The sequence below is a fragment of the Lepisosteus platostomus genome, chromosome 5, assembly GCF_059453375.1.
Source record: "Lepisosteus platostomus isolate fLepPlt1 chromosome 5, fLepPlt1.hap1, whole genome shotgun sequence".
In the NCBI taxonomy this organism is placed as follows: domain Eukaryota; kingdom Metazoa; phylum Chordata; class Actinopteri; order Semionotiformes; family Lepisosteidae; genus Lepisosteus; species Lepisosteus platostomus.
In genome coordinates, this window is record NC_142615.1 from 69,411,612 (window position 1) to 69,433,880 (window position 22,269).

Here is a 22,269-nt window from a genome sequence, read left to right on the forward strand (position 1 = left end):
CACCCCTCTGCTCTTCTTAGTACCACCTTCCAAAGTCTCCTCTGTGTATTGTAATTGTGTTTTATCTTGTGTATTCTTCTTATTTATTGTTATTGTCATCCTGTAAAGCGCTTTGAGAAGCCACCTTTAAAGGTGCTATATAAAATAAAGTTTAACAGCCCGAGCTCAATGATAAAAAGACACTTTTACACAATTTCACCACAAACCCTCCAAACTCAATGATAAAAAGACACTTTTAAACAATTTCACCTCAAACCCGTCACACTTACAAAAAAAAAGACACACTTACCTCGGTGTTGGTGGGAGGGAGTCCTCATATCCTGTAAAGCGCGTTGAGTGGGGTGTCCAGAAAGGCGCCATATACAGATTCAGCCACGCAAATCATTACGTCATACCGCGGTACGTGATTGGCCGGCCAAAATGACCGACAGAGGCGCTCGTGGTGCGTTGGTCGGTCGTGGAAAGATTTCATCATTTGATCTCTTTACTGTGCACATTTTAAGCTGCTTAGTATTGAATATTTATATGGAATTTTACCACTAAAGGGAAATTTTAGCAGCTGAGCATAAAAGGAAGAGGAGATAACACATCTGAAGGTCATAAACGATATAAATTTAGGAACAAACATATTATGTCTCCGTATTTTTAAGAAAAAATACACACCAGTCTTCCATTTCTCCCTGAACATTTTAAGCATCAAAGTCTTACATGTGGTTATTTCAGAAACGTTTTCACGTGCTCCTTGCTCCCTCTGACCATGATACCGGACGTTTCTACAGTAGACAGCGCTCTGTGAGAGAAGTGACAGTTTCAAGCTGGTCTGCGAAGACGCTCAATACCGGAGTAAACAAGCACACTTTTAGAACTGGGTTAATAGGGAGTATAAGTCTTCTCTGTGACCCTCCCTTAGAAATTTAACGTGAAAAAACTAAAAATCAGACACTCACAACAGACATATCAGAAAACATCTACATACTGTGAGTGTTTGGAGACTGTATCTGAGTTTTAGTTTTTGGCCGGACGACAGCCCCACCCACACAAACACCCCCACTCCCCCATCCTCACACACACTCCCATATACAACCCCACACACACTGCGCCGCATCAAACAGACACTTTTACCTCAAACACCCTCTATCAAACAATGAAAAAAGACAGTTTTACACAATTTCACCTCAATGATAAAAAAACACTTTTACACAATTTAACAATGATAAAGACAATTTTACAATAAGACACTTTTACATAATTTTACTCAAACCCCCTGAGCTCAATGATAAAGACACTTTTTACACAATCAATAATAAAAAGACACTTTTACACAATTTTAACCTCAATGATAAACAGACACTCTTATGTCACCACTTACCTTGGTGGTGGTGGAGGGGAGTCCACATTCTGTAAAGCGCGTACAATGGAGTGTCCAGAAAAGCACTATATGAGTGTAAGCAGTTATTAATATTACACAATTTTACCTCAAACCCGTCGAGCTCAATGATAAACAGACACTTTTGACCCAATTTTACCTCAAACCCGTCGAGCTCAATGATAAATAGACACTTTTGACCCAATTTTACCTCAAACCCGTCGAGCTCAATGATAAACACACTTTTGACCCAATTTTACCTCAAACCCGTCGAGCTCAATGATAAAGACACACTTTTACACAATTTCACCACAGACATTTTCTCACTCCTATGACTGTTTTCTCATCAGCCTGAGGACTGAACGATTTCAATGAAGAAACGGAGGGACAAGTCGCCACTCACCGCCACAGCCCGGGAAACATCTTCCGTCTCCAACACGAACAGCAAACGTCCTCTCGGTGCGCAGAAACGTCCAGAAACGCGTTGACTTTGGACTCAGTCAAGTTTAACAGGTGTATAAACGTGCTGAAGAGCCCCAGCCTGGCGACAACTGTCAGACCGATTATACTGACGCAGTATTATATTATATTAGCGTTACAACATTGATATCATATGATATTGATGACACTGACGCAAACGCACACTTTTCCACTCCTTTTCCACCGATATCTACGTTCGTGAAGAACAAACTGCTGCTCTAGACGACATTATATTTAAAAAACACACGAATTGACTGGTTGAAACGTGTTCAAACCGCGGTTGACCTGTGGCTTCAGCTCGGCGACGCAGAGACACGGCGTCCATGAGGGCGGGAAAGAAAAAAGCTTGTGTATTCTAATAAAAAGCTGACTAAAACCAATTATTACTGATAAAATAAGGTCAAACGAGGGAAACCGCGGCGGGGCAGGAGCCCTCACGGCGGGAAAGGCGGGAAGCGCGACCGTTAGGAATTCAAACTTCAAACGAGACGCGCACCTGCCCCGAGTTCTCGCAGGGACCGCCCCCCTGTCCCCTCTCAGCCAATGGGCTTCCACCACAGTGGAGTGACGTCCCGCCTCAGCCCCCTCCTCCAATGGACATAAGGCACACTCGAGTGACGCTCTCGGGAGCCCTCCCTCCTCGGGCAGGGCTGTTATAAGCCCTCTGAGTGACTGACCCAGGGTTCACAAGCTGCCCAGGAGGCTCTACTGCACACAGAGAGGGGTGGGAGGGGGGAACAAGCTGATGAAGCCGGGATCAATTAACGACCGACTAATTAACGAGCGAGTTGAACCCTGTGGGTGTCATTCCCAGTGTGGCCCAGCAGCGGGGTGAAGGAGTGCAGGTGGTGGCACCCCATATCCCCCCTCAGTAAAATGACACCTGACCCCCCCGTCTCTGGCCACCTACTGTGTGTGCTTTCAGGAACAGTGACCCGGTTCCGACCCGGATTAAATCTGGCCTATCCAGCTCGTGGCTCCCTGGTGCGGTACTGACAGAGTGGACCGGGTCAAGAAAGCAGGACCGTCAGGCTGCGCTGTTGATCTCAAACCGTCAGGAAGGATAGCGGTCATTTCATATCACACAGACACCAGTGCCAGCAACCCCCCAGCAGGAACACGCAGACTCCACACACACAGACACCAGCAACCCACAGCAGGAACACGCAGACTCCACACACACAGACACCAGCACCAGCGACCCACAGCAGGAACACGCAGACTCCACACACACAGGCACCAGCACCAGCGACGCCCAGCAGGAACACGCAGACTCCACACACACACCAGCGACCCCCAGCAGGAACACGCAGACTCCACACACACAGACACCAGCAACCCACAGCAGGAACACGCAGACTCCACACACACAGACACCAGCACCAGCGACCCACAGCAGGAACACGCAGACTCCACACACACAGACACCAGCGCCAGAGACCCCCAGAAGGAACACACAGACACCAGCGACCTACAGCAGGAACACACAGACACCAGCGACCCCCAGCAGGAACACGCAGACTCCACACTCGCTCCTCTGACACAGTTTCACTCGCTTGTCCTCGCCGCTCAGCTCAGGGGACGAGTGAGGACAGATTCAGGGAAAGAGCAGCACCGACAGTGAGTCACTGGGGAAAAGAGAGACTCTTTCTCTGAGGAGCAGGGCGGTATTGGCTTCGACAGGCTCGCTGGAGGTGCTGTGGTTCCAGTTTGCGATGTGATGAGAACAGAGATTCGTCCAGCAGTTTCAGGACTCAACCTAAAAAGTGACTTTTTAGCTGATGGGACAGAGGACCAGCCTAGAGGACCAGGTATTGAAGAGAAACAGGAACGTGTGTTTTTACCTCCTTCCAGCTGAAGTACAGCAGTAGAAACCTACTGTTCGCGTCTTTAGAATGATACAGAAACGCTGTTGGAAAACAAAGGTGATTATGAGAGAAGTAGTTGAATAAAAATCGGAATCAAGCCCTGCAGGACTAAAGGGATCCTGCCTGTTGTAACAGAGCTGACTGACATTATTTCATACCAGACTGAGAGGATTATACTGGGGAGAATAACAGACAGTCAGGAGATCAAATATTGTAGGGTTACACGTTACAGGACTCCCGTCTCCTGTGGAGACACACCTGTGGGGTCGTGTCAGGGCAGAAGTCCCACATTGTAAACCAGTGTAAACTGGGACTGGGACCAACCCAGATCAAGACCAGACCTGAGAGCTTCAGGACTCTCTCCCACTGGTGTCCTTTTCTCTCTCTCTGTCCTGTGTCCTAACAAACCCCACTAATCCCCCGTGTGGGAAAGAGGACCCGCTCGTCCCTCCTGTCCTGTCCCGGTGTCGCCGTCACTGGGACTGGAGCAGCCGGAGAGGAGACGCACTTCCAGAACTTTCCTTCCCGCTCGGCTCTTCCCCTCCTGAGGAAAGAGCATCTTCCCACACAAACAGCCCGTTTCTCTCGGAGACGCCCGCAGCACAGGGGGCCTTTTCCCAGGACACCAGGACTCCCCTCGTCTGCGGAAACACCCGGGAAGAGCCTCCCAGCCCACAGGAGGGGAGTCCCAGTCCTTCCCGGGATTTCCAGGACAGGAGCGGCTCCTCAGCTGGGAATAAAACCGCCCCGAGAGGAGCTCGAGCGCTCGGGCTCGGAGCGTCGCTTAGCAACCGGCGCCGCAGCGGCACCCGGAGGACGAGCCGGAAGCGGGTTTTGGCGCCAGTTCTGCTCTTTGATGATCGGCTCAGGAGAATAAAGTCGATATAAAAACATAAAAGTCCATTTCTCTCCTTCCTCTGTCTGAACATAAGAGAGATTACAAACCAGAGACACAGACAGGACACTGTAAGAGTAGAGGTGTCGTCAATGACACACACAGTATGTATAAATATAAAAAAGTCCTGCTCTGTACAACAACACTGTGTGTGAGAGTAGGGGTGTGACCCCAGTGTCCCGACTGCTGGTCAGTACAGATCAGGACACTGTGTGTGAGAGTAGGGGTGTGGACCCCAGTGTCCCGACTGCTGGTCAGTACAGATCAGGACACTGTGTGTGAGAGTAGGGGTGTGACCCCAGTGTCCCGACTGCTGGTCAGTACAGATCAGGACACTGTGTGTGACAGTAGGGGTGTGGACCCCAGTGTCCAAGGATGCTGGTAAGAGTTGATCTGGGTATTCTGGTGTTTTATTTTGCTCTGACTGATGAACCTGTTCAGTTGGTGATTAACTTTATGAATCCACTAGGTGGCGCCAGAGCAGCGTCACACCGAGGACAGGAAGCCCGACACCTCACATCAGCAGGAAGAGACTGAGAGAGACAGATGGCAGCGTGTAGGAGCTCAGCGCTCAGCCCTGGTGAGTTTTCTCTTGTTCTACCTGTCAGAGTGTCGGTAAGGGAGTCACTGAGGGTCTCTTCTCTGTCACAGAGCACAGCAGCAGCTGGAGAAGTGTCTTCCTGTCTGCTGAGAGTGTGTTCTGTCTGTCGGACACACAGGCTCTGAACTAGGGGAGAGAAACAGGAACTGATTTTACTTTCACTTTCTCTTGTCAGCGATCAGAGATCGGTACTGTCAACTCAAGCTGTTTGGAATTCACTAAATATTTTAATGAGGTGTTTATTAAAGTTAAAATGATTGATGTAAAACCTGACTGTGTGCTGATGGTATTGGATTAACACACTGTTAGTATTCATGATGCTCAGACACGCTCAGATATGATCATTTCCTGTTTGTTGCTCAGAGGCCATGTTTATTGTACAGCTGATAATACCAGAGAGGAATCAGTACAGATGAACAACAGAGGAATTTATTTGGCCCATAATTAGTAATGATTCCAGGGTCCCATGCAGCTGTTTCTCCTGTCTTGAATGGGTAGCTTGTTCCCTCCCTCAACCCCTCTCTGTGTACAGTAGAGCCCCATGTCCTGACTGGAGGAGCTCACCCAGCTATGTCTGGAGAGAAGCCAGGGTATCAGCTTGTTCCCCTCTCCCACCCCTCTCTGTGTACAGTATAGCCTCCCACTCCTGATTTTAAGTCTTAGTGCTGCTTTGAGCTTCAATGTTAATTCTGAGGAACTCTGAGGTGTCAATATCTAACTGGTATTTAATGATGACTAACTGTCACTGAGGATGTTGAATATTTTGTATGTATGTAGTTCCCTATCTTCACCCTGTCAGTGTGGGACACTCCCTTCAGACTAAAGAGACTCAGTTCCTCCAGCTTGTCAGTTTCACTGTTTTTAAACTAATATCATGCTAATTCTCTTCAGTGTGGATCACAGTAGATAGTTTCTAAGCAGTTTGAAACTATACAACACAGAGATTTCCCAGCCAGGTGGCTGAGTCCCAAACATTTCTTTATGTAATGTGACATTTTAAACTCACTACTGAAGAATCAGGATGGACTGAATGATTTTACAGTTTTAACATGTATTTTTAAAATAAGGTGGAATAATAATAATAATAATAATAATAATAATAATAATAATAATAATAATAATAATAATAATAATAAACTGTCTTAATCATTGAGTTCGGGGTGTTAAACTTTATTTTATATAGCGCCTTTTAAGGGGGCTTCTCAAAGCGCTTTACAGGATGACAATAACAATAAATAAGAGGAATACACAAGATAAAACACAATTACAACACACAGAGGAGACTTTGGAAGGTGGTACTAAGAAGAGCAGAGGGGTGAAGAATGGAACCAGTTCAGTAAAGGCTTTTCTGAAGAAGAGGGTTTGAGTCTGGATCTGAAGGAGTTTAGAGAAGGTGACTCTCTGATATCCTTGGGGAGAGAGTTCAGAGCTTGGGTGCAGAACAGGAGAAGGCCCTGTCACCCCAAAAGTGTAGACGGGCTTGGGGGACAGTAAAGAGGACAGAATTAGCAGAGCGAAGGTTGTGAGGTAGAGAGTAGGGCGATAATAGTTCAGACAGGTACTGAGGTGCCAAGCCATGCAGAGCCTTACAGGTGAGCGTGAGGATTTTAAAGTCCACACAGAATTTAACTGGATGCCAGTGCAGGGACTCCAGGATAGGAGTGATGTGGTCACTTGCATCAGACCTGGTCAGGATTCTGGCTGCTGAGGTTTGGACAGACTGCAGCTTGTTCAGAGTAGATTTTGATACCCCTGCAAGTAGAGCATTACAGTAGTAAATTCGAGAGAACACAAATGTGTAGATCAGCTTTTCAGCCACAGTTAGTGGTAGCATAGGGGGTAGTCTAGCGATATTTCTAAGGTGAAAAAAACATGTTTTGACGATATGCTGCACATGTGGGTCGAATGTTAAGCCAGAATCAAATATAACTCCAAGGTTTTTCAATTTTGATTGAAGCTCAAGTACAGAGCCATCTACAGACAGGGTTACAGGACTGGCTTTACGAAGTTGATGGGGGGTGCCAATAAGCATGACTTCAGTCTTGTCACAGTTAAGATGAAGGACGCTTTGAGTCATCCAACTTTTTACGTCAGAGATGCAATTAGAATAGAGACAGCCACATCAGTGTCAGGTGTAGTCTAGCGATATTTCTAAGGTGAAAAAATGTTTTGATGATATGCTGCACATGTGGGTTGAATGTTAAGCCAGAATCGAATATCACCCCAAGGTGGTATAAAGGTTCATACTGAACACAGGAGTCCCATATGGGTCTGAACTGCCACTGGACACTCAGAGTGTTAGTGGGACTCTACAGGGCCCTCCAGAAGTATTGGCGCCCTTGGTAAAGATGAGCAAGGAAGGCATTGGAAAAATGTCTGTGTTGTTTATCAGATGAGAGAAATCTAACCTTTCAGTGAGGCTAAATTATTCTAAGAAACAAAATCCTGATGAAAAATAAACATGTACTATTGAGAGAACAGTTAAAAAACAGTTAAAAATAAAAAAATATTTATATATAGATGGTAAGAATACAGAATAAGAATGTTGTAAGAATACAGTTTGACTAACATTAACAGAACATTTTTGTATACCACAGAGAATACACAGAAAAATAATCTCAATAATCTGTGATTTTCTTCTCACAGGGCAGGGACAATAGGAAAGATATAGAAACGTTTTTATTGTGAATTTTAAATGGGATGAAGAGTGAAAATATCTGTGATGAGAACTTTATCATGTAAATAATCTGTGATCTTTCTCTCTGACAGGGAGGAGACGGTCTGATTCCCATGAGGCACCACAGCATCTCTCAGAGATCAGGATCGTGCTGCTGGGGGAGAGACGGTCTGGGAGGAGCTCAGCAGGAAACACCATCCTGGGCAGAGAGGAGTTTGACACTGAGGGAGAACCTCAGGAGTGTGTGAAGAGACAGGGTGAAGTAGCTGGGAGGCAGATCACTGTGGTCGACACTCCAGGCTGGAATGTGTGGAATGATGGTGATGACGATGATCCACAGAGTGTCAGAGAGGAGGTTGTGCGCAGTGTGTCTCTGTGTCCCCCAGGACCCCACACTCTCCTCCTGGTGATTAATGTGAAATCAGACACAGACTGGAGATCAGTGGAGGAACATCTGGTGCTTCTCAGTGAGAGAATGTGGAGACACACAATAGTGCTGTGCACTTGGGGGGACGGGATGAGAGACACAACCATGAAGCAGCTAATTGAGGAAGGAGGAGAGGAGCTCCAGTGGCTGGTGGAGAAGTGTGGGAACAGGTATCATGTTCTCAACAACAAGAACAGGGGCGACCGCACTCAGGTCACGGAGCTGCTGGAGAAGATAGAGGACATGGTGGCAGGAAAGAGTGACTGTTGTTATGAGATTGAGGAAAAGGATTTACAGGAGATGGAAGAGAAGTTCAAGACTTTGGGAATAAGGAGGAGACAGAGGATAGAGAAACTACTGCAGACGACACTGGGACCCCAACTGCTTCCCAAGAGTGAGTTCATGTTCTCTCTCTGATAGGGGTCACAACTCAATAAAGTCAGTTTAATACAGATATTAAATGGGGTCATGTTATCATATATTAAAGGTTCTGATAGAAGTCTGAGTAGCTCTGAAATGAATAATTTATTTTCATTTTTTAATGAGATAAGTAATAAATGTTAACCTCATGTGATGTCCTGGATACCCAGTTCTACAGCAGGGCTCTGCAGGAAAAGACTCACAACTGTGTTGGAAACAGAGCCCTTGTGGGGTATCTACCCTGTAGAGCAACAGGTCTCCACTGGGTCACACTCTGAGCTCTGCTGAGACTCCTCACTCACTGCAGCTCATCTCAGTGCTGAGTTTCTGAAGAGGAATAATCTGTGATCTTTCTCTCTGACAGGGAGGAGACGGGCTGATTCCCATGAGGCACCACAGCGTCTCTCAGAGATCAGGATCGTGCTGCTGGGCCAGAGATGGTCTGGGAAGAGCTCAGCAGGAAACACCATCCTGGGCAGAGAGGAGTTTGACACTGAGGGAGTAACTAAGGAGTGTGTGAAGAGACAGGGTGAAGTAGCTGGGAGGCAGGTCACTGTGGTCGACACTCCAGGGTGGAAAGTATGGATGAGAACTGATCCACAGAATGTCAGAGAGGAGGTTGTGCGCAGTGTGTCTCTGTGTCCCCCAGGACCCCACGCTCTCCTCCTGGTGATTGATCTGGACTCATTCAGAAACTGGAGATCAGTGGAGGAACATCTGGAGCTTCTCAGTGAGAGAGTGTGGAGCCACACAATAGTGCTGTTCATCTGGGGGGACACACTGGGAGACACAACCATTGAGCAGCACATTGAGAGAGGAGGGAAGGAGCTCCAGTGTCTGGTGGAGAAGTGTGGGAACAGGTATCATGTTCTCAACAACAAGAACAGGGGCGACCGCACTCAGGTCACAGAGCTGCTTGAGAAGATAGAGGACATGGTGAGAGGAAACTATGGGCTGTACTTCACCACTGACATCAAAGAAATAAACACTGAACTGGAGAAATATATCAGACAGAGAGAGACAGAGGAGCTGAGACAGAAGTTGGAGGAGAGACAGAGAGAGATGGAGGAGCTGAGACAGAGGGAGGAGGAGAGACAGAGGAGCTGAGACAGAGGGAGGAGGAGAGACAGAGAGAGACAGAGGAGCTGAGACAGAGGTTGGAGGAGAGACAGAGAGAGACAGAGGAGCTGAGTCAGAGGTTGGAGGAGAGACAGAGAGAGACAGAGGAGCTGAGACAGAGGGAGGAGGAGAGACAGAGAGAGACAGAGGAGCTGAGACAGAGGGAGGAGGAGAGACAGAGAGAGACAGAGGAGCTGAGACAGAGGGAGGAGGAGAGACAGAGAGAGACAGAGGAGCTGAGACAGAGGTTGGAGGAGAGACAGAGAGAGACAGATGAGCTGAGACAGAGGGAGGAGGAGAGACAGAGAGAGACAGAGGAGCTGAGACAGAGGGAGGAGGAGAGACAGAGAGAGACAGAGGAGCTGAGACAGAGGGAGGAGGAGAGACAGAGAGAGACGGAGGAGCTGAGACAGAGGTTGGAGGAGCTGAGACAGAGGTTGGAGGAGGAGAGACTGAGAGAGATGGAGGAGCTGAGACAGAGGGAGGAGGAGAGACAGAGAGAGACAGAGGAGCTGAGACAGAGGGAGGAGGAGAGACAGAGAGAGACGGAGGAGCTGAGACAGAGGTTGGAGGAGCTGAGACAGAGGTTGGAGGAGGAGAGACTGAGAGAGATGGAGGAGCTGAGACAGAGGTTGGAGGAGAGACAGAGAGAGACAGAGGAGCTGAGACAGAGGGAGGAGCAGAGACAGAGAGAGACAGAGGAGCTGAGTCAGAGGTTGGAGGACAGACAGAGAGAGACAGAGGAGGTGAGACAGAGGTTGGAGGAGGAGTGGAGCAGGAGAGAAGAGGAGCTGAAGGAGAAGATGAGAAAGACACTGGAGGAAGAGGAGCTGGAGAAAGAGACAGAGGAGCCCAGACTGCCTGTCAAGAGGAGGAACAGTATGGACATCATCCCTCTCGACAGTGAGTGTGATTGATGCTGTATTACTGAGTCACTGATCTTACTGCTCATCAGACTGAGAGATTCAACCATCTTGTGTCCTGTTAGGAATTAAAATCATACTGTGCTCCGCTCTGTACTGCGTTACTAACACAGTGGCACACAGATCTGTGTCTGTTTAAATCCTCTGTGCTGTAATTGAACTGTTTTCTCTCAGGGAGATTAGATTTAATCCATCACACAGCAGCTCAGTCTCTGTAATCTGTTCCTCAAGACTGTCGGACCAACACTCAATCAATCAAGGTTTATTGATCGATGCACGAACAGTACAGCACACATCGGTGTTGTCAGCATTGTAAGCAAATTGTAAGTGTTGTCAGCAATCTGTGAGCTCGTTAAAGGCTCGTTAAGAGGGATAGAAGAGTTGGAGGACAGGAATTTATAGGGGTTAACGTTGGGATACAACAGATTACACAACTGCAATTCACTGATTGTGTGTAACACAAGGATAGGAGGTATTGAGGTGTCCTGACAGTAGCAGGGTACAGGGAAGGAGGTATTTAGTGCTCTTCGTAGGTGTCCTGAAAGTGCCAGTGCCCCCTGTCAGTTCAAGGAGGTAACTGCAGGTGTCTGCTGTGGTTGGCTGTTCAGCAGTCTTACTGCCCGGGGGAAGAAGCTGTTCTGACACCTGGTGGTCTTGGTCTGATACTTCAGTACCATTTTCCAGATGGTAGTAGAGAGAGCAAGTTGTGTTTAGGGTGACTGGGGTCCTTGAGGATGGACCTGGCCTTCTTGAGGCATCTAACACAGTAGATATCCTGTGTGTTCAGTAGCGCAGCCGGTAGTGTTCTGAGCCAGTGTCACCACCCTCTGGAGGACTCTGAGCTCGTGGGCGGAGCAGTTACCACACCAGGCAGTGGTGCAGCCGGTTAGGATGCTCTCAGTGGTGCAGCTGTAGAAGCTGGTCAGGATGTGTGAAGGCAGGCTGAACTTCTTCAGTCTGGGGAGAGAGAACAGGCGCTGTCTTGTCTACGGGGTTGGTGTGGTGGGTCCAGATCAGATCGTCCCGGAGCTTGGTGATGAGCCTTGAGGGTACGATGGTGTTGAATGCTGAGCTGTAATCAACAACAACATTCTCACATACGTTTCTCTCTCGTCCAGGTGTGAGAGGGCAGTGTGTAGACCAGGGGCGATGGCCTCCTCAGTTGATCTGTTAGTGTTAAAGGCAGCTCTGAAGTCCTGCAGGACAGGAGTGGGTGAAAAAGCCCATCAGCAGATCATTAGAACCCCAGACAAGAGCTGATTCTGTACATCAGTCTGAAAGACTCGTCACAGCTTGTCTGCAGATCAGTGAGTCTGTGAGTGAACAGCAGCAGCCTGTTGTAGAATCTGTGTCAAACAGGGTGAGATGGAGAATTACTGAACAGCCTGGAGTCTGAATTCTGCTTTGTTACCAAAGTGGTCAAGACTGCAGGTCTCAGGGTTGAAGGGACAGTTCCTGACCGACAGACACTGAATCACTGCAAATCAGCCCAGCAGTGGGGATGTGGTACCAGGAAAATGAGGTGGAGTTTATTCCACTGAAGAGGTGCTGAGAAGCATTAAGCCTGTTTTTCTCTTGTCATCCTCTGAAAAAGACACAGTGGACTCTGACTCTGGACTCTGGGTGTGGTCAGTTTCAGAGTGAAATACCAGCAGGATGATTGCACTGGACTGCACACTCTCCTAGAGTGCTGTTCTTCACTGGGGTGAAGAGATTCTCTCTCCTTCTTCAATTAACGTCCTTCTACACTCTGCCCCTGTAACAGTACAGTACTACAGCATGACTGTTGTTGCTTGAGGCCAGTAAATGAACACAGATTCTTCAGATGAAACTTGAGTCACTTTGGGAAAGAATATCTGACACAAGTGAAAGTCATGAACATCAGGTAAAACTATGTAGTTGTCATGATGCCCAGGAGTATAAGTTTCTTTTATAATGACTTTTAAGTTTTGTCTCTTGAGCAAACTGAACCCTTCTTATATGTGGAGAGGCTCATCTCCTCTCATGTGTCACCTCCCTGATGCTCCTGTCCGTCCTCCTTTTGCAGTGAGTGAAGTCGAACCCAGACTCCAGCCCCGCCCCTCTGAGCTGAGACTGGTGCTGCTGGGCAGGACTGGTGCTGGGAAGAGCGCAGCAGGAAACACCATCCTGGGCTCAGAGGAGTTTCCCTCTGAAGCCAGCAGCTCCGCGGTCACTCAGGAGAGCCGGAAGAGGACAGGACAAGTGTCCGGGAGACGGGTGACTGTGGTGGACACTCCAGACTGGCTCCACGCCGGACTGTCTGAGGGGGACAGGAGACGGGATGTGGGGCTCTGTGTTAACCTGTCTGCCCCGGGACCCCACGCCTTCCTCCTGGTGACCCCGCTGGGCCGATCCTCAGGGGAGGAGAGGAGGACACTGGAGACAGTCCTTGAGATATTCGGGGAGAGGGCCCTGGGACACACCATGGTCCTGTTCACCCACGCTGATGAGCTGACCAGCAGGACGCTGGAGGAGTCTGTGCACACAGGCAGCAGGGAGCTCCAGTGGCTGGTGGAGAAGTGTGGGAACAGGTATCACGCCCTCAACAACAAGGACAGGGGCAGCACTCAGGTCACAGAGGTGCTGGAGAAGATAGAGGAGCTGGTAGCAGGAAACAAGGGCAGCTACTACAGCACTGAGACGTACCAGGAGGCCGAGTCCCAGATCAGACAGAGGCAACTGCAGATCCTGAGGGACAGAGAGGAGAGCAAACAGAGGGAGGAGGAGAGACTGAGGGAGAAGCACCAGAAGGAGCTGCAGAACCACCTCCGCAGGATGGAGGAGGAGATCCAGACACGAGAGGAGAAGATCAGAGCGCTGGAGGAGCAGATAGCAGAGCTGGAGGAGAGGCTGAGGGAGGAGAGGGATGAGGGGAGGAGGAGAGAGCTGGAGGAGGAGCTGAGGAGAGAGAGAGGGGAGAGAGAGAGGCTGCAGAGAGAGATGGAGGAGGTGAGAGAGGAGCAGGAGAGGGAGAGGAGAGAGAGAGAGGAGACACACAGAAGGGAGATGGAGGAGCTCAGGCAGCACTATGAGGAAAAGGCCAGAGAGGAGGCAGAGAGACACAGAGAGACTCTCCAGCAGGTCAGTGTGTCGACAACACAGTTCACTCCAGCAGGACAGGAGCACAGGAGCTGAAGGAGGGAGATTGAGGAGCTGAGAGAGACAGTAGAGAGATACAGAGAGAGAATAGAGAGACAAAACACAGTGATAGACAGACTCACTGTGTGGCATCAGAGACACACAGGAGATACAGGAGAGTGATTGAGGACCACAAGCAGCACATCGAGAAAATGGTCACAGAAGATGACTGAGACAAGAGCACACACAGCTCGCAGAAACACAAGAGCACACACAGCCCACACAGACACACGAGGGCACACACAGCCCGCACAGACACACGAGAGCGCACACAGCCCCCACAGACACACGAGAGCGCACACAGCCCGCAGACACACGAGAGCGCACACAGTAGGAACAACGTAGTCTCACACACAACCTGAAGGCACTGAAGAATACACAACCCTTAGACACATGGAGAACACACACAGCCTGTAGACACAATGAGCAGACACACACAGCCCGCAGACACACAAGAGCACACACAGTCTGCACAGACACACAAGAGCGCACACAGTAGGAACAACGTAGTCTCACACACAACCTGAAGGCGCTCAAGAATACACAATCCTCAGACACATAGAGAACACACACAGCCCACAGACACAACCCTCAGACACACACAGGCCACAGACAGGAGAGAGAAACAGACAGGAGATCGAGGAGCTAAGAGAGAGCTGAAGACACTGAGACAGGAGCAGGAGAGGGAGAGGAGGAGCTCAGGCAGTGTTATTGGAGTGACAGAGAGACACAGAGACACTGCCGCAGGTCAGTCACTGATCCACACAGTCTTTCCCAGCGGGAGAGGAAGACCGGATACTTCCTGGACACAGAGTGAGGACTTTCCACTGAAACACTGATCTCTTCCTCGTAAGAGATCCGACTCACTGAAAACCTGCCCTTAGTGTCCCATGTGAAGAAAACTCATTTTAAATAATGTTCTATTTTGATCATGTTTGTATTTTGGTATTCTTTGTGTATATATATATAAATGTCATGAATACTTTTGGATATAATTCTGACATTGTATATGTGTGTAACAGAATATATGTATGTTGCGGCAATGCTTGTTAATAAGACAGAATTAAGTGTTGCTGTGCTTTCCCAAATGAGGCCTCATCTCTCTGTTCATCTCTGTGGTGCAGCCACAGAGAAGCTATTCATGCAGGCTGGTTTAAAGATGTTTTCTTTTGATAAGGGACAGCTCCCAAAACGGGATGCACTTAGCTAAGCCTGGCTATCATGATCAATGGTCATCCATTGGCGCCTATCTGTCTAGGGAGTGCCAGATGGACATCTGGACTGCATTCCTAGGTGTCAGGAGTTAGTGACTCATATCTCACCTTGATAAACCAATCAGGGCCTGGTAGGGCCGAGTAATCCATGTGGGTCTCTGATGCCCACGAAACTTTCAGTCAATGAACGAGCTGAAGTTCCTCCAGGTAAAAACAGGCAACACAGAGGGCCTGAGAGACTATTGTGGACTTTTCTAAAGGGAATTCAAAGGAGAATTCCAGGGCAGGACGGCCCAGGAGCAGAAGGCTCCCAAGGGCAGGACATTCTCGCAGCGCGCCTCCTGACCATCCTGAGACTCAGCCCAGACAACCACGGAACGGCCAGTGTGTCCGAGTGCCAGAACTTTCCTCTGTTCTAAGAGTCTAGAGCGGAGGTTGCCAGAGAGTAACCAGAGGATTCATCCGAGGTTAGCATCAGCAGCAAGCCTCATGAACAGGTCCGAACTGTGGACAGCTGCATCACTATTCAGAACTAGCGCTTCATCAGGAACGAACCGGTCTTCTTCCTGACTTGCTGGGACCCACAGTCATCTTTTCTCCTGTGCACAAACTGTGCTAGTTAAAGCCAACACTAACTAGCCGGTCAGTGAGCATCAGCAGCGCACTGTCGCAAGATGCAGAGCACAGCCTGGCACGGAGCCAGAGAGGCCGCAGGAGATCTGAATCCCCAGAGATTGGATGAGAATTCAACTTCACTGCATTACTGCTCGAGAATTCAATTATCCCAACCAGTTGATATCAATTTAATTCCTAAGAGTTATGTACTTGTTTTGAGTATCTAATGTAGAAGTTCTGACCAAGTTCAATTACGAAACGGTCTAAATGAATGATATACTGAACGTATGTCCTCTTGATATATGTAACTCTTTGTAACTGACTGAATATATACCTTTTGTATTCTGATAACCCTCCCGATAAGATCTGTTAGGTTTATATGCATATTCTATGTATTAATAAATGTATCCTCGTGTATTAGTACCTGTGTGTGCGCGTTGTTTGAGTTATGTTGCATGGTTGGATTCTAAGGCCATCAAAAGAATCATTTTGTGATTTACTGCTACAATTAATAATTGTCCCAGTAAATACCCAAACCCTACAGAACTGGTGCCTTCAGAGAGCACACACTACAATGTAATGAAGGAGTATTTGTGTTGTTTGTATGCTTATTCCATTGAAGTAAGACAAAAGGCCAGTGAGATAATGGATTATCAATAGAGCAACAATAATGCCACCAGCTGGTGGAATTTGAAAAAAAAGCATTTTTATTATTACAGACTGTAGTAAAATATCTCTGTCTATGTGTTGTTGTTCAATTCTTTTATCTTGTTTCAGAAGACAGCCAGTCTAAAGTATTTCATGTGTCGATTAAAACTGAAAAAGCTTTTGGTTTACTTTCAGACAGAAAAGGAAAAATGCCCTTCTTTTGTGTAACTTGAGGCAGCATTGTTGTCTGTGTTCTAGACAGCTGGGTTGCAGTGTTTCACTTGGGAGCAGAGGTGCAGTCTGTTAATTAGTCTTTATTTTATAAAACAACTTTTAGATTAAAAAATGTTGGTAAAAACAAAAGCTGGCAGCGCTGGGGCCCTGGGTTCAGTTCCAGATAACAGGTACTATCAGGGTGGAGTTTGCATGTTCTCCCCAGGTTTCCTCCAGCTGCTCTGTTTGTTCCCCATAGTCCAAAGACATACTGCGAGGTTAACTAGGTTCTGGGACAATTGGTCCTGTGTGTGTGTGTGTGTGTGTGTGTGTGTGTGTGTGTGTGTGTGTGTGTGTGTGTGTGTGTGTGTATAATCTGTGATGGACTGGTGTCCCATCCAGGGTGTGTCCTGCCATGCGCCTGTTGCTTGTCAGGACAGGCTCCTGCTCCCCCATGACCCTCTACTGGGAAAAACCACTTAGAAGATGAACGTATGGTGAAACAATAATGTCAGGACTTAAAACAAATGCATAAAACCATACAAGTCTAGGTTAAAAAACATGAGCTGCAGAATTGTGGACGTACCGAAGTTTAGCTCCAGCGGGGAGGACAGGACAGTAGTCCAGTCTGGGCATGGCAAAAGCAAACGCTGATTTCTTCCCAGCAGGCATTCACAGTACAGGACACAGCTGTGAAATTGCCCTCACCTCCTCTTGTGCTGATGATGTGGGCATGCGTCGCTGATGTCAAAGCGAGATCGGAAAGGACTCCCTGGTGTTTTATTTTGCCACAGCTCTCATTTTGAACTCCCTCCGTGGCAATGGTTGGATTTTGGGGGGTGGGGGGGGTGGTGGTTTCTATCCGATGCCTAACATTGGCAGTACGAGTTGTGTACTTGGTGGTAGCCACTTCAAAGTCAGATTTAGATTGCAAGAAGTATTGCAAAATATTTTCAACCCAGAGATAAAAACGCACCTCAGTTCATCTAAGAATATGGCCAGGTATAGAGTCCGAGGGAACTCCAGTGTAGAACTGCCTGCTAATATGTCTGACCCCCATAGAGACGATCCCAGAAAGGCAAGACTCTCACCAAGTGCAGCCTTGTAGAACCAGAGATGTCCAGTAATCCTCCACACAGCTCGCAGTGTCCCCTGACCTCCCAAGGCCAGACATAGCGACCAGTCTGCTCTGTGGTTTCCATCTGCTGCTGAAGCGAACGGGTTAGTGCTGTCGCAACTGCACCGAGGAAGCATGCTCAATGTATTTCCCGAACTTTATCTTCCTGGGAAAGACGGCTCACGTCTCTGTCCAGATCAAAGGCTGAAAGTTAAATCTGTGGGGTGGACAGCGTCTGGTCTCGTGCAGCAAGTGTGCAGAACCGTCTTCATCGATTGCCGAACACAAGAGCATCAATTGTTCTGATGGGTCACGCGAGTGAGTACAGTTCCAGAGACAAACGGGCGAGTCTGATGTTAGTGAAATTGTCGTCTGTTGACGGCGCCTAGTCTCGTATCAGAAAGGCGTGCTGTTCACAGCTGTTGCTCAATGGATTATCGACATCTTGCCTGTCCCCGTGAAAAATAAGTGTGGATTTAGGGATTTCAGCAGGGTTTCCCATCGCCAGGATCTCTAACAGAAGGGATTCATAGGCTGTCAGGCACTCTTTGAACTTCTATACGGTCCACCTCTTGAGGCTTACTTGAATGTGTTTGTCAAGGGTTCTAAATCGCCATCTATCAGAAACACCAGAAGTGAAGGATAAGGTCCCACATCTATGAGTGTTTCTACCAAACTGTTCATAGAAGAGACAGCTGAGCTTTTTTAACTATTTTGGTGAATAAATTTGGTCAGAGTGTTTACATGAGAATGTTTTTTTTCTTTTCTCGTAGCAAAAACACAAGCTTGGCAACCTTCACTATGTGTTTCAGTAACAGCTCATCCCACTAAGCCCCCTTACCTCTATCTGATTAATCTTCATGAGTGCCACCTTAATAACGTAAATGCTGTGGAGCAACAGTGAAAACACAGCAGAACAGGTTCAGAACACTAGAATATTGTTTCGTGGGACAGTTACAAGCACTGTGCTGTAGCTTTGTTAATATCAGAACAGCACATTTTTAAGTTTAAGGAGGGATCCATGTTTGTTTTAGCCAATTACTTTAAGTTCCACTTCTTTAACACAGAGTCATTGCATTTGTACTCTAATTATCATATGCAGTGGGTACAGAAAGTCACCACTCCCTTCAAAATGTTCACCTTTTATTGCCCTAAAATCCAGAAAGACGACCAATGAAACCAGACTTTTTCCAGTTTTATTTACAAATTGTACCTTGCAACATTCAAGTGAAAAAAGAAAGCAAAATTAAAAAGCGGAAGAACTTGGAGAACACCCCCCTGAGTTAATACTTGCAGGAAGCACCTTTTGCTTGAATTACAGCCTTGAATCTGTTTGGATACATCTCTGCCAGCTTTGCACACCTAGAGGGAGGAATATTTGCCCGTTCCTCCTTACAGAATTGTTGTAATTACACAACAGGATGCCGTCACCCCCGTGCTTTACTGTAGGAATGGTGTTCTTTGGAAGGGAAGATGTATTGGGTTTTTGTGAGACGTACAGATTCGCGTTCCGCCCAAAATTTGATTTTGGTCTCATCTGACCACAGCACCTTTTGCCACTTGGCCACAAAATCTTTAAGGCGCTTTTTAGGAAAACATAAATGAGGCTCGATGGCTTCTTGCCACCCTCCGGTACGGGCCGGATTAGTGGAGCGCTTGTGATATTGTTGTCACATGCACACAAGTAGTTCAGGTGGGGAGCTGCGTCGGCACGCGTAGTCTGCAAAGGAACAAGTAGTAGGTTTATTCCTGCTGAAAAGAGAAGAAAGAAAACGCAACGTTTCGGCTGTGGAGCCTTCTTCAGGTGTGTCTTTCTTCTCTTTTCAGCAGGTAATAAACCTATTGCTTGTCTATCACAATGACTAGTCTTGGCCATAAAGGCCTACAGCTCGTTCAAGGTTGCCAGCAGCCTCTTGGTAGCCTCTCTGGTCCGTCTCCCTCTTGCTCGGTCCTCCAGTTTGGGGGGTCAGCCTGATCTAGGGAAGTTCTGGGTGGTGCTACACGCCTTCCACTTCTTAATGATGGTCTTGAATGTGCTCCACAGGTCACCTCAAGCCCTTGATCTCTTTTTATACCCGTCTCCTGACTTGTGTCTTTCCACAACTTCATCTCGAAGCTCTTTTGGAAGCACCTTTCTGCCCATAGTGGAGTCTTTGCTTTGAAATGCACTTCCAGGCAGTGGAATCCTCTAGAAACAGCTGCTTCTATTCTGAACTAATCTAAATCACCACAGCTGATCACAGCTGGGAGCCAATTAGTTTGTTTTGTGATCTGTAAGGTGATTGGTTATACCTGAGCAAGTTTACAAATCCAATTCAATTCAACTTTATTGTCATTAAACTTACACAGGTGCATAGTATAATGAAAAGTGTTTCTCATGAGTCACTCAGGTGCATTATATAAATAGGACAGAAGATAAGACAATAGACAATAACACAATAGCAATAACAGTAACGTGTAATAACATAACAAAGAACGTAATCAAGTGATCAAAACTGTGCAAACTTCCGCAAACAGAGAAAAATATAACTGGACAAAAACAGTGCAGGGTTATTCTTGGAACAGTGCAAAAATAGTATGGTTAAAAATAGTATGGTTAATTAATCAATATTAAATATTACTGCAATTGTAGTGCAAATGCAATTATAATTGCATTACAAATGCAATTGTAAGGGGGGGGGTCACTTATCCAAATGAGGTATTTTACTGTTGTAATATTAATTAATGTTCAGAGTGTCCTACAACAATAGGTACACATTTTGAAAGGGGGTGGTGACTTTTTATACCCACTGTAAGTTTGGGGTGCTTTTAACCACATGTACTACATGGTGCAGTACATTGTGCCACATTACAGGGGTGGACTTGGTTACATGTGAATTTGCCTATTCTCTGTACTGAGTCCTCACGAATGGCGAGACTACTCTATACAGTAGATCCACTTGGTATAAGGGCAGGTACATTTCTTACAATACGTGTTTGTATTGTGTATTCTTCAACGAATGTTTCATAAATAATTTAAAACACACATGAAAATGCCAACTATATGTAAAGAAAAACTTAAAATGCACAAAAAAGTTTAAAATTAATACCAAGTATGTTTCAGATTCAGGAATATCAATGAAGCCCTGTAGGGGTGGGTAAGGTGGTGTTACATTGGGTGTTGTTTGTGTTGTGTATGCTTTAGAAAGCTTTATACAGTATATGTATGGCACATTATATACAAATAAAAAAAAGTGATTATTATTATGATAAAGGCACAGGAACAATTTTTGTTGATGGTGTTGGTTGCAATTGTTAAAATATGTCAAAAGCTCCAGAATGTGTATACAGTATATATTATGTTTTGGGATATTTACACATTTCTTTTACAGTGAATCTTGGATTGCAGTATATAGAGGGGAGTCTGAGAGAAAAAATGACACCAAAGCGTGATCTTCCTTTAATTTGTTTAGGAGTGCAAAGTTGTTTCAGCCACGCCCCCACGCACTGCAGCTCCAGCCTGCTGGTCACGGACGACCTGTCCACCACTGTCACCGGCTACCCGATGGACAGATCTGCCTCTGGGACCTGACCGCTGAGCTGGAAGGGAGTCTGCCGTGTTTCAGGACATCGCAGGCAGGGGTTCTCAAACTCGGCTATAGGGTCCCGTTTCAGCAATGCGATTAACACGAGGAGGCACCATTGTTAAGCGAGTGACAGGAGTGCAGCTGGGTTATACGACACGTCATCATCATGTAGTGAAAAGCGTTGATAACGTCAGCCCAGAGGCCGTCAGAATGAAGTGAAACAACAACCAGAGAGGGCAGGAGGGAACTGCGTTTCAAACTGAGCAGTGGAACAAAATGACCCAGCCGTGTTGTCCAAGACTTGGCTTCTTTCATGATACAGCTGGATAAGATCCCTGTTGCTACTGATGACAGCACAGGCTGATTGGGTCGAATGGTCTACTCTCATTTGTACCCGTCCTTATGAACATCCTACTTGCTTTCCTGAGTGCAGAGTGTTCAAGGCGCCTTTCACCCTCAACGCTCTCCCAAGCCGTGTGCTGCGTTTCTTTCTTGCTGCTGAATCACACAGCCTTGGAGTCAAGAACTCATTTTAGTAGTTGCAGGTGAATGTAAGTGCAGGCGAAGGCCCTCTTTAATTCAGACCAGTGTTTCCCCCTCCTCTTGTGTGCCCACAGATCACTCCGAGGGCCCTGCTGTTTGGCCACATGGCTCCCATCCCACTCCTGTCCAAGGCCAGCCCAGGCAGCGACCAGCAGTGCACTGTTAGTGCCTCTGAGAGTGGGTGTGTAAGGGCAGCCTCCCGTGAAGATCCAAGATGCCACCTGGTTAGCCAGAGATCATACCAGCTCTGGCATTTCCAAACTGTTTCCTCCGGTTTTGTCCTTTTAAAGAAGGACTTTTAGTCAGCAGTTCCTCAGATGTATTGCACTCGAAAGACGAGGGCAGACAACCTTCCTTTCTTGTCACAGGCAGCTCTGTAACTGAACTACTTGGCACTCACTTGGGTTGATTAGGCACT

At 47.2% G+C, this 22,269-nt stretch overlaps 2 protein-coding genes across 2 annotated transcripts in view; both read left to right on the forward strand.

Moving 5' to 3' along the window:
• Positions 1-22,269, forward strand: part of LOC148671962 (uncharacterized) — a 360,178-nt gene that overhangs the window by 48,722 nt on the left and 289,187 nt on the right. The window contains exons 3-4 of the mRNA XM_088632708.1: positions 8,485-8,708; positions 9,099-9,637. Coding sequence (XP_088488834.1) covers positions 8,485-8,708; positions 9,099-9,637 — 763 coding nt within the window. The remainder of the gene's footprint in view (positions 1-8,484; positions 8,709-9,098; positions 9,638-22,269) is intronic.
• Positions 9,739-11,011, forward strand: LOC148671968 (uncharacterized; the record flags this gene model as incomplete). Its single annotated transcript, XM_088632993.1, has 1 exon — positions 9,739-11,011. A coding segment is annotated over one exon (1,032 nt), but the record flags the coding sequence as incomplete, so codon positions are not given.